Source organism: Hylobates moloch, unplaced genomic scaffold, assembly GCF_009828535.3.
Source record: "Hylobates moloch isolate HMO894 unplaced genomic scaffold, HMol_V3 SCAFFOLD_8, whole genome shotgun sequence".
NCBI classification, from domain to species: Eukaryota; Metazoa; Chordata; class Mammalia; order Primates; family Hylobatidae; genus Hylobates; species Hylobates moloch.
In genome coordinates this window covers 5847900-5864465 of record NW_026652283.1, presented here as the reverse complement: position 1 = coordinate 5864465, position 16566 = coordinate 5847900, and the positions used below count along the sequence as shown (strand labels likewise).

Here is a 16566-nt window from a genome sequence, read left to right as displayed (position 1 = left end):
TAATCTGGCTGAATTTTTACACTCGAAGCAGGTTGTGGGGCGTCGCCCCGGCTCTGGGGGAGCAGGGAGCGTTTACTCTCTCGCCCCTCAGCCCCACGGACCCGAGTGGGTCGTGGACTCAACCCGGCCGCGGGACCGCGCTCCATTCTCGACGCCCCGTTCTCAGCGCCCGGGCGTCCAGGGCGCAGCGGGGAGAGCTGGGCTCTGGCTGCGCGGCGCCGGCGGCCGGGAGGGATGGGGGAGGGGGAGGCGGCAGCCGGCGAGGGGCGGGCGCGCCGGGACGCAGCTGAGCCGCGATGGAATTAGCCCCGCGGCGGCGTAAGCCTGCCCAGAAGCGCGCGGGGTCTGCGTCCGCATCATGGCTACTCCCGGGCCGCGCGGTGAGTTTCCCGGCTGGACCCTGGTCCTGGTCTCCTACAGGTGGTAGGAGGGAGGGAGTGAAGGAGGCGGCCTCCGAACTCCCACCCTTCGGGATTGGTGACCCCCAAGGGAGCCTGGGCAGGGTGGTGCGGGAAGTTGACCCCGTTTTCCCAGGGTAGGGACTCTGAGGGACGTCTGTGTAATTTCCGGGACTTTTTTTTTTTTAATCAAGGAGAGGGAAGGTAGGACAACAGAGGTTTGGGGCGGCCGCTTTTCCGTGATTGGTTACCAGTCCCCACCTCTGATGTTGCCTCTCCTCGTTACAAGTCCTGGGGACGTTTAGCCTACAGCATCTGAGGGTAAATAAACAATAAGTAAACAGCCAGCCGTAGCGGGTTTAATTCGGCAACAGTCTGCTGAGGACAGAGCAAATTTGACTTTGGCATCCCTGGAGTGGCCTCTCAGTTTCAGAAGTTTCTTCCAGTATCTTACCCCCAACCGCATTCAGGAAGGCTTCCAAGATCAGGCATTTACACTCCAGCCTGCAGGGAAACACAGCTGTACCTTCCCTAGGGACTTTTCTTAGAAGAAAAGCAAATTGAGGTGGAGTATGGAGAAGGAAGACGTTATTTTATTGCTTTTGGGCAGGACTGACTGCCTGGGACGGGGACTTTGTCGGCTGTTGTGTTTCTGGTCATTCTTGAGACAGGCATGAAGAGGGAGGCGCCCGCTCCTTTGGCATGAACAATGAGCTGAGTGGACTGGGAGGTGGTGTCAGTCACAGTCCTGATACTTTGTGAGCAGATGTGGAGAAATACCACCCCGGGACCATGTGAGACCTCTTCTGGGACAGAAGGTCCCACTGAGCAAGGTCAGATCTCAGCCCAAAGGCAGGTGGCAGGTGGAAGGAGGATCTTAGACAAGGTGAAGGTGCTTCCAGAGGACTGTGGTCATCTTGGCCCTCCACCTGCCTGGCCTTTGTCCTTGGGACCTGGCATCAGAGCCCCTGCCCAGTCTCTCTGTCACCCTGGCTCTGCTGCTGGGCATCCAGGGCTCATTTGCTCCTCTCAGTGTGTCTTAACGTGCACCCGTCATTTCCGGAGCCAAGCACCTGATTCGATCCTTTCCAGCAACTGCTTCTGCTCTCTGAGTTGCCTCTATGTGGGTACCAGAGCCACTCTGCTGGTTGATTGTAGAGGCTGTGTGAGGGGTAAGGGTGGGATCCAAACACACACTTCAAGTTCTAGTCCAGTTTCTAGGTGTGCCATCTCTTCATCTTCCATTGTGGGGCAAGGCTGCAGGGTGAGAGGCATTTGGGCCTACTGGGGAGTGTGTCTATTATTTTCTGTAACAAAGACCTAATTTTCTGGAAAGCTACCCATTCTGTGGACCCCTTCTGTGGGCTGAGAGAAGCCCATCCCACCCTATGTATGACATTGCTAGGGCACATGCATAGCAGGTATTTGGCTGCTAGGGACGGCGTTATTGCCTCTAGTACACAATAGAATCCATCTGTATTGCTTAAAAATTGTTTTAAAAATTTCAGTAGTTTTTAGGGTACAGGGTTTTGTTTTTGGTTACATGGATAAGTTCTTTGGTGGTGAATTCTGAGGTTTCAGTGCACCTGTCACCTCAGCAGTGTACACTGTACACAATATGTAATCTTTTATCCCTTACCCCTCCTCCCAACCTTACCCACTGAGTCCCCAAAGGCCATGATACCATTCTTATGTCTTTGCATCCTCATAGCTTAGCTCCCACTTATGAATGAGAACATATGATATTTAGTTACCCATTCCTGAGTTACTTCACTTAGAATAATGGCCTCTAGCTCCATCCAATTTGCTGCAAAAGACTGATTTTGTTTCTTTTCAAGGCTGAGTAGTATTCCATATACACACACACACAAACACACATACCCCACATTTTCTTCATCCACTCGTTGGTTAATGGGCACTTAAGTTGGTTCCCTATCTTTGCAATTGTGAATTGAGCTGCTATAAACATACATGTGCATGTGTCTTTTTTATATAATGACTTCGTTTTCTTTAGGTAAATACCCAGTAGTGGGATTGCTGGATCTAATGGTAGTTGTACTTTTAGTTCTTTAAAGACGCTCCATACTGTTTTTCCATAGTGGTTCTACTAGTTTACATTCTTACCAGCAGTGTTAAAGTGTTCCCTTTTCATCACATCCATGCTGACATCTATTAAAATTTTTGACTTTTTAGTTATAGCCATTCTTGCAGGAGTAAGGTGGGGTATCTCACTGTGGTTTTAATTTGCATTTCCCTGATGATTAGTGATGCTGAACATTTTTTCATATGTTTGTTGGCTGTTTATATATCTTCTTTTGAGAAATGTCTGTTCTCCATCACTATTTGTAGCTAAGTGGTTAGTGAAGGCCTCTCTTAGGAGATGAATTTGAACAGAGATTGCATTAAATGAAGGAACAAGCCATGCAGATGTCTGGAGAATTATCTAGCAAAGGAAGTAAAGGCAAAAGAACCCATGGCAAGGAGATGCTTGGGCTGTGGAGGAATAGTGTGGGGAAGCTAAGGGCTGCAGCAGAGGGATCGAGAGGGAGAGAGGTAAGAGCCAGCCAGGTCGTGTGGGGTCTTGTGGTTCAGGCCATGTGTTCCTGGCATTCAAAGGGAAAGGGAAGACAGTAAGTAACATGGCTCTCATTATCTAATAAAAGGAGACTGGTTTATCTACACTGAAATAGCACGAGTTCGTGGTGATATTGATGTAAGACATTGCCCAACATTTTCTTTAGTAGGTTTTTAAAATGAGTATCATTTATCACGTGGGAATTTATCATATTATTTTTAATTTTAAAAGAGGAATGTTTTTGCCTTATTCTTTTCTGGTCCATTCTACCCCATTACGCTTTAAAAAATGCTATTTGAAAACCATGAAATTTATATCATAACTAATTAATAGGTTAAACTTGTAATCCTAAAAGTAGTGACTTAGTCATAGGGAACACTCAATGGCTAATAGTCTGTTTGGAGCAGTGACACTGAGTCTCTTTTTCCTTCTCTGTGTAAGAAAGGGATACGCGGCACTCCATCAGGAAGAGTTCCTAGGAAGAGTTCTTAATCGCATTTCCATTTGTTATCCTTTCCCTTCAGCCTACAGAACATCCTGTAGCATTGTTGGAGGTGCAGTTCTGCTGGTGACATTCTCTCAGCTTGTGTTTTTATGAAAAATGTCTTTATTTCATCCTTATTTTTGAAGGATACTTCATTGGATATAGATGAATGGTTTGACAGCTTTTTTTCACCCCCAGCCCCAGCCCTCTGGGTATCACTCTTTTGGTCTCCATTGTTTTGATGAGAAGCTAGCCTAAATTCATATTTAAATATTCTTCATTATCTTATTAATGTATAATCTCTTTTGAATCTGGTAGTGTTCAAGATTTGATATTCAGTTTTGGTTTTCAGTATTTTGACTCTGATGTATCTAGGTGTGGTTTTCTTTTTTTTTTTAACTTGAGTTTGCTGGACTTCTTAAATCTGTTATTACAAGTTATTGTATTTTATCAAATTTTGAGACGACTTCAGCCACTATTTATTCAACTATTTTTATTTTTTTTTCTTCTTCAACTATTTTTTGATCTGCTTTTCTTCTCTTCTTTTTGTGGAACTCCAGTCACATGAATGTTACATTGTTTGGTATCGCCCCACTAGTTTCTGAGGTGCTGTTAAATTTTTCCAATCTTTAGTCCTCTGCTCTCTAGATTTGATTACTTTTGTTGGATCCATCTTTAACTTCACCGATCCTTTCTCTGCCGTCTCCAGTTTGCTGTTAATCGCATCCAATGGATTTTTCTTTCTCATAATTGTAATTTTTAATTCTAGGAATTCCATTGAAAAACAGCTTTATTGAGATACAATTCACATACCATAAAATTTACCCTTTAAAGGTGTCCAGTTCAGTGGCTGTTGGTATATTCACAGAGTTGTGCGACCATCACCACAATCTAGTTTAAAGCATTTGCATCATCCTAAAGAGAAATGTCACACTCAATAGCAGTCACTCATTTTTCCTCCCTCCCTCTAGCCCTTGGCAACCATGAATCCACTTTCTGTCTCCATGGATATGCCTATTCTACACATTTTATGTAAATGGAACGATATAATATGTGGCATTTTGTGTCTGTGTTCTTTCACTTAGCATAATGCTTTTAAGGGTAAGGTGTATTGTTACACGTATCGGTACTTCATTCTTTTTTATAGCTGAAACCTATTTCCTTGGGTGGATAGGCTACATTTTGTTTATCCATTTGCCAGTCCGTGGGCATTTGTGTGTCCTAGTTTTGGTTACTATGAATGATACTGCTATGAACTTTCAAGTACAAGTCTTTGTGTGTACCTGTTTTTTAGTTTTCTTGGGCATATACCTAGGAGAAGAATTGCTTGGTCATATGTTTAACTTTGATTGTCAGACGATTTTCCAAAGTGGCTGTACCATTTTACATTCCCACCAGCAATTTATGAGGGTTCTGATTTCTCCACAAACTCACCAGCAGTTGTTATTATTCATCTTTTTATTATAGCCATCCTCGTGGATGTGAAGTAGTGTATTATTGTGGTTTTGCATGAACCCAGGAGCAAGACAAGCCTGTCACTGGAGAAGGAAAAGCTCCTCTGCCTGCAAACCCCCGAGCATGCTTAGGCTTCCTGGTCTTAGAAGTGTGTGTCTCAATGATGGGGAGGACCCTCCACTTGGACGGCTGCTGTGTGGCTCTTCGACTTCTAAAACATACGTTAGAGAACTGATGATAATACCAGTTTAAGAATCAGAAGGTGCAGGAATGGGTTCTATACAATCTAAATTCAAATGCTAAATGCTGCTAAATGTAGTTAACTTGTGCCTAAATGATTTCATCCAGTTTATAGGTGTACTGGAGGCATGCCCACCTTCCATATCAAATGGGAAGGCAAGCATCTTTTTCTAAATTGACAACATCGATATGTGGCATTCCAGGAGGAGCCTCAAGAAGCAACAGAATCTGTTGGCCAACACTGTCACACAAGCTCACCATCCATCCATCCATCCATCCATCCATCCATCCATCCATCCATCGATTTAAAAACCATTTAATAAGCATTTACCATATCCCCGCCTTGTCCTGGGCGCTGAACTGGATCTCAGAGCCTACTTGGGGAGATAAATGTGGAAATGTATAACTTTAACACAATGTAAGGTGTGAATATGCCACACCAAGCTTTTCATTTTTGGTAGGCCTCTGTGACAGAGACTACTAGCTGCTTACCAAAATCCATGTTCTCCTCTTCTTCCTGAACACACAGCTCGACCTTATTTCCTAGCCTCCCTTACAATTAGTTATGACACTGAATTTTAGCCAAAGGAATCTGAACAGTGACATGTGCTACTTCTGGCCCTGGCCCCTGGAAGCCTTCCATGCCTGTTTTTCCATGTGCTTTCTACCTTTCAGAAAACAGGAATGGCATTACTGTGACTCATATAGTATCCTTCACCATTGGTGTGGATGATAATAAATTACTTGTAAGAGCATTAACCCAGTCCACTGAGTGGCTGTTCATATCAAATCTCTATACTTCTAAGCCTTACTCAACCCAGCCTTTCCCAAATTTCCACCAACCTAACAGATTTAACCCACCTCACACTTCTGCATACCACAGGTGGGGAGAGATACTCAAAGGCAGGGATGGAGGATGGATCTAACTCATCTTTGATCCTTACTGCAGCCTGACACATGGTAGATGCTCAGTGAATGGGCGTTTCATTGAGTAGGTGCTCAAATTGAAATGTTGAAAAGAGGAGCAGAGAGAAACTTCTAGGCAAAGTCATCTCTTCTGTGCTTTGTGGTTTAGAATTCTGGAGCTTTTGATTATGTTGAATCAAGTATTCTTGAGGAAACACAGAGTTTTTTTTTTTTTTTTTTTTTTGACGGAGTCTTGTTCTGTCACCAGGCTGGAGTGCAGTGGTGCCATCTCAGCTCACTGCAACCTCTACCTCCCGGGTTCAAGCGATTCTCCTTCCTCAGCCTCCCGAGTATCTGGGACTACAGGTGCGCGCCACTATGCCCAGCTAATTTTTGTGTTTTTAGTAGAGACGGGGTTTTACTCTGTTGGCCAGGATGGTCTTGATCTCTTGACCTCATCATCCACCTGCCTCGGCCTCTCAAAGTGCTGGGATTACAGGCCTGAGCCACCTTGCCTGACCACAAAATTATTTTTTTAAAAAAATATTGGCCTTGGTTACAGGTGCTCCTGTGGCCTACCTCAAGACAAGAAAAAAGGTTGGGATCTTAGCTTATCTTGTTTTTTTTCTTTTTGAGACAGAGTTTTGCTTTTGTCGCCCAGGCTGAAGTGCAATGGTGCAATCTTGGCTCACTGCAACCTCCGCCTCCCAGGTTCAAGCAATTCTTCTGCCTCAATTCTTCTGCCTATCCCTCATGTCTGCTGCATCCTTCCATAGCCCCCAGCATCTCACCCAGTTCCAAAGACCTCAGTAGCCTAAGAGTGGGAGCTATGATTGGAAGAGCTGTTTTAGGCTTTAACCTCAGTCCCAGTCCATTTTGGGTAGGAGAAACCTATTCCTTCTTTGGAGAGATGAGAATAGGAAAGATATCATTAATCTTGGTTACACTCAGGAGGAAGAGATGGGAGATGTTTATGGGTGGCGGAGAATGATGAGGGACACGGAGGGAACCCATTGAATATACCCAGGATGTCAATGGAAGAGCAAACAGAGCAAATCTGTTGCAAAACAGGTTATAATTAATGAGCGAACAGACCAGTTTTGACCAATTTTATGTTTTACACTGGCTACTTCCTCATGACATATAAGGAGGGGCATTTTTACCTTAATCTCATCAGCCATACTCCAAACCAAAGTGTAGGATGGGCTGCCAGTGAGTAGGTTTCGTTTAGGCAACTCATCCAAGTCCTAATTTGTAAATTTTGTCATTGAGAGAAGTACTTCCTGAAATGAATTTCTTATTCGATTACATACTCAATAAGATAATTCTTTCTTATTCTTATTCTCTTGGTCTTAACTGTTAGGATCTTGGGTCTGATCATTGACTATACATGCTATTTGTAAAAAGCCCTTTTTAAAGGGTGAGGGATGTTAAGAATGTCCAGCCAGGAAGGGATTTACCAAGTAGTGTTGGCCATTTGTCTTCCTTTTGCACAGCATTGCTTAGTGGTGAAAAGTATGGACTGAGTGTGCTGGTGATCTTGGACAACTTACCTGGCCTCTCTGTGCTTCAGTTTCCTCATCAAGAAAATGATGACAACAGTGGTACCTACCTCAGGGTTATGGTGAAGATTACATAAATTGATACATGTAAAGTGTTTAAAACAGTGTCTGACACATGTAAAGTGTTAGCGATTAGTGTTGTAGTTGTTATTGGTAGGGCAGTTCTATGTTCAGTTCAGCACAGGGGAATCCATCCTGTTTCAAAATTCACTCACAAGAAAGGATTCCTCAATTCCCTACATCGTTACCTCCAAAAGCTTTTAGAGCTCTTATTGCATCCAGAGTCCTGTGCTAGGAATACAAAGATATAAAAGGCAAATCTGAACTTCTAGAGGACTTCCTTCAGCGGTTAGGGAAGGCTTGGTATAGGAGTAGGACTTTACCTGGGTATGACTTAGCTTAGTGGAGAGGACATGCCAAACAGAAGTAACTGCCTAGGCAGAGGCACAAAGTGAGCATCAGTCTGGGGACAGGTTTGGCTAAAGAGGAATGTTCTTGTGTGATGGAGGGATTTGGCAGCAGAGACATGTAACAGTCAGCTGTGTAAGTCTTTGAATGCCAAGTTGTTTGTGAGCCTCAAGACAATGGAAGTTTTGAGTAGCAGTGTGACCAGTGAAATAAAATTTTGTGAATTTTATAAAGGGTACCTGTATCAGAAAAGCAGTTAGGAATCTGTCCATCCATTTATTCACCTACCCACCTGTCCATCCACCCACCCACCCATCCATTTATCCATCCTTCTCCTGGCACCTCATTTATCCTCACTACAGCCAGGGCCATCTTTCTAATGTAATCTAATTATGTTGTTCTCTTGCTTAAAACCTTTTAACATTATAATAAATTGTGAACCTTGTTAACAGAGTGGAATTTGCGGTGGTTGTATGGTTGGGGAGAGAACTTTAGAGGCAGAAGGGCAAATAAAAAAGCAGATCACCTTCTGGGAGCTGCAGGCAGTTCATTCTCTCTGGAGTTTCTGTGCGTGTGTGGCTGTGTGCACAAGAGGAGAGTCACTAGCAGGAGATGACATTGGGAAGGCTGACAAGAAAGATGGTAAAGGGCCTTGTAGGCCCTGTTAAGAAGTGTGCACTATACACCAGATAGGGAACTTTCTGTGCCCCTCAAATCCCACCACGTAGCTGGCCCCTTTTGGGGACTCTGCAGGCAGAAAAGGAGGGTGAGGAGGTTGGCAGTCCTTGCTCTCAGGAGGGCCACGATCTCAACCAGCCAGGCCCGAGGCCCATTGCAATGGATCATACAAATCACTGCCTTTCTTTCTGGAGTCTCCTTTCCTCCCTTGCCCATTGGTAGATGCCTAGTTAATTCTTCTAGATGCATGCAAAAGCCGTGTCCTCTGGGAGCCTCCCTGACAGCTCTAGGGAGAGCTGAGGGCTTTTGCTTCCATGGATCCTTCTTCATACTTTCACGCTGACTTTCCTCCCATTCTGGAGATTATCTCCTTGTTAGTCCTCCTTCCTCATTAGTCTACCTTCCTTCCTTACTAGTCTAACTTCTTTTCTTATTAGTCACTTTCTCACCAGTCTTCCTTCCTTACTAGTCTATCTTCTTTCCTTACTAGTAGTCTACCTTCTTTCCTTATAGGCCTTCCTTCCTTGTGATTACCTAGGGCTTGATGGAAGGAATCACATTCTATTTCGCTTTAATTCCCAATGTTTTATACAATACCTGGCAAGTTAAATGGGTCTGCAATGAATGAACAGAGATGTGAAATACTGCATATATATCATCCCCACCCCAACCTCCCAAAGAATGGTCATTTGCTGTGCTTGGAGCCTGGCATGATGGTGTGTGCAATGGGGGTATAGGGGGAAGGCCAGCAGTGGATGAGTGTTGGGAGATGAAGTGGTCCAGACAGGTAGGTGCGTACTCGGTCATGAAAGACCCTGTATGTCATATATGACAATTTGGTCTTCATCCTAAGAAGAGTAGGAAGCCACAGAATGGGACTAACTTGGTGAGATTGTTTCAAAATGGTAATAGTAGCTGTGGTGTGAGCCCAGGATGGGAGAGAAGCAAGATTAGCAGTAGGGAGACCAGCTTACTTCTATCAGAGGGGAACAAGGCAAGGATGCAAACTGTGGTGGTGGCATCATCAGGAAAGGGGGGCATGTGCATTGTAGAGAGAGGGCTAATTCTGAGCCAAGGCTGTAAGACAAGCAGAGCCCAAAAGGCGGATTTGCAAATGGATTTTATGTGTGTGTGAGTATGGAGGGAACTGGAGAGCAGTCCTGTTACTGTGGCTGCATACAGAAGCTGAGGGAAGTGCTGTTCTGCGGGACCTCTGGGGCAAGGGGTGGGGTAATCAGGAGGGCAACTGGACCCAAATTTTAAGCCTGGAGCTTCAAATTTTGGCTGTTGTCCTGGGTCCAATTCATGCAGGAAGCAGGATGAGACCTGGGTGTAAATGTTGATTCTAACTGAAATGAAGTGCCCAGGGCACTTGAGGAGGGGTCTGGGGGAAGGCTCTTCAATCTGAAAGCACCCAGGTCTCTCTGAGGCTCCTACCAGGGCATGCCTTGAGCAGGACCATGGTTGTCTACTCTTTTTAGGATGAAGACCAAATTGTCGTATATGACATACAGGGTCTTTCATGACCGAGTCCTCACCTACCTGTCTGGACCACTTCATCTCCCAACACTCATCCACTGCTGCCTTCCCCCTATACCCCCATTACCCACACCACCATGCCAGGCTCCAAGCACAACAACTGACCATTCTTTGGGAGGTTGGGGTGGGGATGATATATATGCAGTATTTCACGTCTCTGTTCATTCATTGCAGACCCATTTAACTTGCCAGGTGTTGTATAAAACATTGGGAATTAAAGCGAAACAGAATGTGATTCCTTCCATCAAGCCCTAGGTAATCACAATGAAGGAAGACCTATAAGGAAAGAAGGTAGACTAGTAAATAAAGAAGATAGACTAGTAAGGAAGGAAGACTGGTAGGAAAGTGACTAATAAGAAAAGAAGGCAGACTAGTAAGGAAGGAAAGTAGACTAGTGAGGAAGGAAGGTAGACTAGTGAGGAAGGAAAGTAGACTAGAGAGGAAGGAAAGTAGACTAGAGAGGAAGGAATGTAGACTAGTGAGGAAGGAAAGTAGACTAGTGAGGAAGGAAGGTAGACTAGTGAGGAAGGAAGGTAGACTAGAGAGGAAGGAAAGTAGACTAGTGAGGAAGGAAAGTAGACTAGAGAGGAAGGAAAGTAGACTAGAGAGGAAGGAAGGTAGACTAGTGAGGAAGGAAAGTAGACTAGAGAGGAAGGAAAGTAGACTAGTGAGGAAGGAAGGTAGACTGAGAAGGTAATAGGAGGAAACAATGAGAAAGGTAAGATAGTGTAAAATGAGAGAGGAAGCGTGGAGTTATAGGGGAGGGAAAAGAAAAATGGTTTGAAGCATTAAGGTGAAGGAAGGGAAAAAATAGTAGACTAGAGAGGAAGGAAGGTAGACTAGTGAGGAAGGAATGTAGACTAGAGAGGAAGGAATGTAGACTAGTGAGGAAGGAAGGTAGACTAGTGCAGAAGCCTGGGAGAGTGCGGATGCTCTGTCTCCCCGCAGGGCAGCCCTGGGCCTGTCTGGTTTTGCTGGAAGCAGTGGCTTTGGGAGGTTGGGGATGGAGGTGGCCCTTCATTTCAGGACCCTTCATACTTCAGCCAACAGGAGTTAGGAATGAGACAGTAATGATGCCAAGAGGGAAACTCAGAGGAAAAGCCCAACTGCCCGGAAGTCCAGCTCCCTCAGGACACCTCCTCCTCCTGCTGCTGGTCTCTCTTGGAGGCTCTGGAAGCTGCCTAGGTCCCTGCTGACTCACCTTGCCCCCCACTCCATGCCTACTGAACTCACTTTCTGCCCTTTCTCTGTACAATCTGGCCCTGTCTTGCTCCTGACTGTCTCCTGGTCTCCTTGGCTTTGGTGTTTCCACTGTCAGCTACATGCCCAAGCTTCTGTCACTCTTACCAGCTCTCCACATTCTGTGCCTGCCCCTCTCCCCTGTTCAGAAGGGCCTTTCTAGCTCTCGGCCTATGCAGTGACCTTGAAGGTTCCTGCCAGACTGTCTGGGGATGTAGCATTGTTTGGAGGTCCCAGCCAGAACTCCTGCCTCTCAGCCCCCTTCCCCTCACCCCATTAGAGATGATGCCTTCAGGCTATGACCTCTGCCCCATCAGCATGTGGGCTCCTGCCGTCTGCAGAACCTTTTAATGTTTTCAAAATGCTTTTTACCAATATTAGGATGTCAGCATGGGCTGTTTGTACTTTGGTGTAAATTAGCTGATTAGCAAAAGAGCCAGTGGTTAAATGAGGAAATGGTCATTGGAAGCCCCGATGGTAGATGGACAGTGGAGGGTGGAATACGGGGCACAGAAGCTGAGGAGGGGCTTTGGCCAGGCTCAGAAAGGAGATTTCGGAAGGACTGATTTGGGGAGACTCTGAAAACAGCCTTCACCTATTTTTTCACTGAGATTTGGGCCTCTCCATCTTTCAGTCTCTGTTCTTTTCTCTCAACGTCTCTGATCCTGCCCCTTCTTCATCTGCCTCTGTAGAATGACCTGAGGTACCTGCAGTCCTGCGAGGTGGTGAGGTTGGCTCCAATGAGAAGGGACAGAGGGCTTGCCTGAGGCCACTGATATGAAACAGCCAAGACTGTACCTAAAGGATTAAAAAACGTGTGGTCATCCCTGATGAGTAAATCCACTTGTACTAATGGTGGGGACAGCCAGCCAGTGCTTCTCCTGCTTCGTCTGGGGAAGCTTCCGGAGGAAGTGGCTGGTGAGCAGGCAGTGGGCTGGGAGAGAAAGGGAATTCCAGGGACTTGAAGCAGAGCAGCTGGAATGAAGTGGAGAAGAGACGGATGAAGGAGGCAGCACGGACGTCCTGAAGTAGGGTTTGATAATCATCCTGTGCATTTCTCATAGCTCATGTACTTCCAAGGAATGTTAATCTTTTCTCTTACTGTATCATCACACTCACTTTATGAGGAACAGATATAATAATGACACCTTCCGCCAAATCACGGAAGTAAAAACGAAGCTCAGAGAAAGGGCTTGTCTTGGGGCAGTGTGCTGGTGGCGGGGCCTTCCTCCGATAACATCACATGGGTCCTCGTGGCCTGCACCTCCTCCCAGTCCTGCACCTCCTCCCAGTCCTGCACCTCCTCCCAGTCCTGCACCAGTCCTGCACCTCCTCCCAGTCCTGCACCTCCTCCCAGTCCTGCACCACCTCCCAGTCCTGCACCACCTCCCAGTCCTGCACCACCCAGCTTGTGGAACCTCACTCATGTCTAGGTTGGAAGGAAATTAGCTTTGCTAATAGTATCTGAATATTCCAGTCTTACACCTTGATTAGCAGCTTTTTGAAACAAGAATGGATTGCTTTGGATTTTCTGGGTCCCTAAGGACCAAAATAGTAGGTGGCCCGCAACTAGATGAAGAGTGTGTAGGGAAGCGTGGTCCAGGCAGAGGGAAGAATGCATGTAGGATGCTGGGCTGGGGAGCGTGGTGTGCTAGAGGAGAGGTGTATGGTGGGACCTCAGGGAGCCAGCAGGAGAGAGGGGGTGGAGACTGGTGGGGCAGAATGCAGGGTCCCAGCCCGAGAGCCATGGGAGCCCCATAAGTTTGTGCTCTTGAGGGTGTCATGGCCAGATGGATGTTTTGTAAGGACCCCTGGCTGCCTCGTGGGGAACAGGGACAGGGAGCAGGGAGACCTGTTAGGAGGACATCGCCATCCTCCAGGTGAAGGAGGCTGAGAGCTGGCACTAGGGTGGGACTCATGGAGGGGTGAAGAACAGAGGGGTTTGGCAGATATTTCAGGGGTAAAGTTTATAGGATTGGTACCAAATTGGATATGGGGCATGAGGAAAAACGGCTATCAAGGCTGCTTCTATATTTCCAGCTCGTTGACTGTTTGGTGGACCATTTGCAGGAGCAGGAAATGCTGAAAAAGAATCCTGTTTTGGAGAAGATCGTATGTTTGGATTTGGGCATGTTGACTTTGAGGGGCTGGGAAACATCCAAGTGTAGATGCTGAGCAGGAGGGGAATGTGTGGACCTGGTGCCTGCAGGAGAGCAAGAGTTAGAGTGAAACTTGGGCATCGTCAGCAAGAGGTGACAGTGAAGGTCTCTGGAGTGGATGAGAGTGCCCAGGGAGAGAGCTGGAACGTGGAGAAAGGCCCAGGCCCCAGCCTTGGGGACATCCTTCTCCTCAATCCAGATATGGGTAAGCCATGCCCCTACCCTCATGGCATTGCAGTCATGAACACCCAAGGATCTGTTGTTCAAGGCAGCATGGAAGGAGAGCCAAGGCAACGGTGAAGGAAGGAAAGATTCTTTCCAAATGGCTGACATGTTCCACAGGCTGTGTACGATGGCCTTTCCTTCTAATTGACCTCATTCACCTCTTCTAAGCTTCTTAGGGAGTTCTCAAGGTGTGTGCTCACCTGCCCCACCCTTCCCCTTCCTGAGGGCAGGCGTCACTCGCGTTCCCCTCGGCCTTCCTCTCACAGCTGAAGGTGGCTCCCTTGTGTCTCTATTGCCTGGAGTGCCTCTCCAGAGCTGGGACGGCTGGGATGGCTGAACCGTGTGCTGTGCTCTAATCACTTGTGGGGATAGGGAGAGAAGGGAAGCAGAGTTCCCAGGCAGCCGGATCCGTGTGTCAGAGGGTGAGCTGGGGGAGCAACTGCAATGGCTAGTGAGAGCCCCAAATGTCATCCTCAAACTCCAGGTGGCACCTTTAGGGGATGGTGGTTCCTGGACAGCAGCTGGACCAAAGCTTTGCATTGCCCTTGAATCTGAGCTACTCTGAGCCACAGGTGCAAATCTGAATGTAGCTGCCAGGGCAGGGTGGCCCTTGAGTGAACATCATCTTTATCATGTGCCCCAGTGATGGATCCAGTGGTCTTGGGCTTTTTGGACATGCATCTAGAGGTTTTGAGGTCTTCTCTGGGGTTGAGTCCTTCTGTTCCAAGTTCTGTTCTCAGGCACTTGGGGGGCAGACATGCAGAAAGGCACAAGGGAAGTGGGAGGAGGCAAGATTGGGTACAAGGGAGGAAGCCCCTTTTTTAGAGCCCTGAGCCCCATCACATGTAAACCAAAAAATATCTGAGACAGGCCTCAATCAATTTAGTTTATTTTGCCAACGTTAAGGATGTGGTTGGAAGAGAGGTCTGTGTCTTTCTCCAAAGACGATTTTGAGGGCTTCAATATTTAATGGGGAAAAGCAGGCTGCGGGGGAAAGAGGGAGGCTGTGGGAATCTGCATGTTGCAAGAGAAAAGGAGCAGTTAGGGAATTATCAATGGTGTATTCATCTTGTGTTTTGGACAAGGTGAATATAGAGTGGCTGCCTGTGGAGCTATCTAGCCTTTTATCTGTAGCTGTCTGCTTAGGAACAAAAGGAAAGGCAGCGTCTTGCCTGACTCAGCTTTCGGCCTAATATTTTCCTTTCAGCAGAGTGATATGGGGTCCTGAGTTTTCATTTTCCTCCCACAAGGCATGCCCACGCCAGCCCTTCTGTGCTGTCTCCCTAGGGAGTGCCTCCCCTGCCTCCCGGCCTTTCAGAAGCTACCCACCCTCCAGGACCCAGCTCTGGCTCAATTACCCCAGAAGCCAACTTTGACTTAGTCTTTCTGGTCTCCCACAGTGTGGACAGGAGCCCACAGTGTAGAAAGGAATGATGAAAGCTTTTCCTCTGCTGGTCACAGTTGTGTTTCCTGCATGTCAGCTCTATCTTCACAAAGAGATTATGTTTCTCAAGTGCAGGGACTCAATGTTCTAGACCCCCTGGAACTGCATTGGAGGGCCAAGCACCTAAGGGGCTGCTCCACAAGTTGGCAAAGGGCCAGGAGTTCTGTTTCAACAGACCAGAAGAGTTGCCTTTTGTTCATTCATTCACTGAGCAGGTGCTTAGGGCTGAGTTGGAGGCATAAGGTGTTATTTCTGCTCACTTGGAGGTTAAAATGCAAACACTAACGAGTCTAATCACAGCCTTTGATCGCGTGCCCTCAGGCTAATCACTGCTCTGGGTGCTTTGCAGGCAATATCTCTTATTCTTATTCTCACTGCAGTGCTGCAAGTTTGAGATTCTCATTTTACAGCTAGAGAACAAGCACAAAGAGGTCACAGAGCTGGCAAGTGGCAGAGCTGAGGTTTAAGCCTGGGCACTGGCTGTGCTGCTTTGCTAGGAAGTGTTTCTCGGAGGAGAGAGTAGATTGAGTCTGACCTGCCCTGAGACCTTGGCAGCTCGCGGTTGCACTGGGGTCTGTGCAAAGTGCAGTTGGAGTATCTACTCCCTCAGTTCCCTCCAATTCTAACATGCGGTCATTCCATCACCTACTGGGGACCCTTCCCTTCAGGGGAGACGCTGGACATTTTCTGAAGGTGGTCCTACATTCCTGCCGAGAAGGGGCTGCGGACCTCTGGGGCCTGGGTAGAGGCAGCAGGCGCGTGAGGACCCTGAAAGGCCACTGGAGGACAGTCCTTTGTGCAGTTGTTCAGAGGGCCCCTTGGTCTGTCCTTGCTCTGTCCCCGAGGGAGGCGGGGGCTGGCCAGGGTGCCGGCTGGTGCTGCTGCCACAGGAGAGGCCCAAAGCCTAAGCCTTTGGTATTAATTCAAGGTGTCTCTCCAGGCAGTGTCTCCCCCACCACCCTGGCTTGCTCAATGCCACCCCTTTCTTGTCTGGGAATTATGAGAGATTATGACAGCCTTGATCTGAAGGACCTCCTGCTGGTGGCTCCAGGCTGTGTATGTGTGTGTATATGTGTGTGTGTATGTGTGTGTGTATATGTGTGTATGTGTGTGTGTATATGTGTGTATGTGTGTGTATATGTGTGTCTGTGTGTATGTGTATGTGTATATGTGTGTGTATATGTGTGTATGTGTGTGTGTATATATGTGTGTGTATGTGTGTGTATGTGTGTGTATGTGTGTATGTGTGTGTAT

The 16566-nt window shown here is 47.0% G+C and overlaps 1 protein-coding gene across 1 annotated transcript in view; it reads left to right on the top strand.

The window, feature by feature from the left end:
- The first annotated feature begins 15939 nt into the window (after positions 1 to 15939).
- The window catches only part of ANO2 (anoctamin 2), a 355270-nt gene continuing 354643 nt past the window's right edge, over positions 15940 to 16566 (top strand). Inside the window, exon 1 of the mRNA XM_058442076.1 lies at positions 15940 to 16054. Coding sequence (XP_058298059.1) covers positions 15940 to 16054 — 115 coding nt within the window. The remainder of the gene's footprint in view (positions 16055 to 16566) is intronic.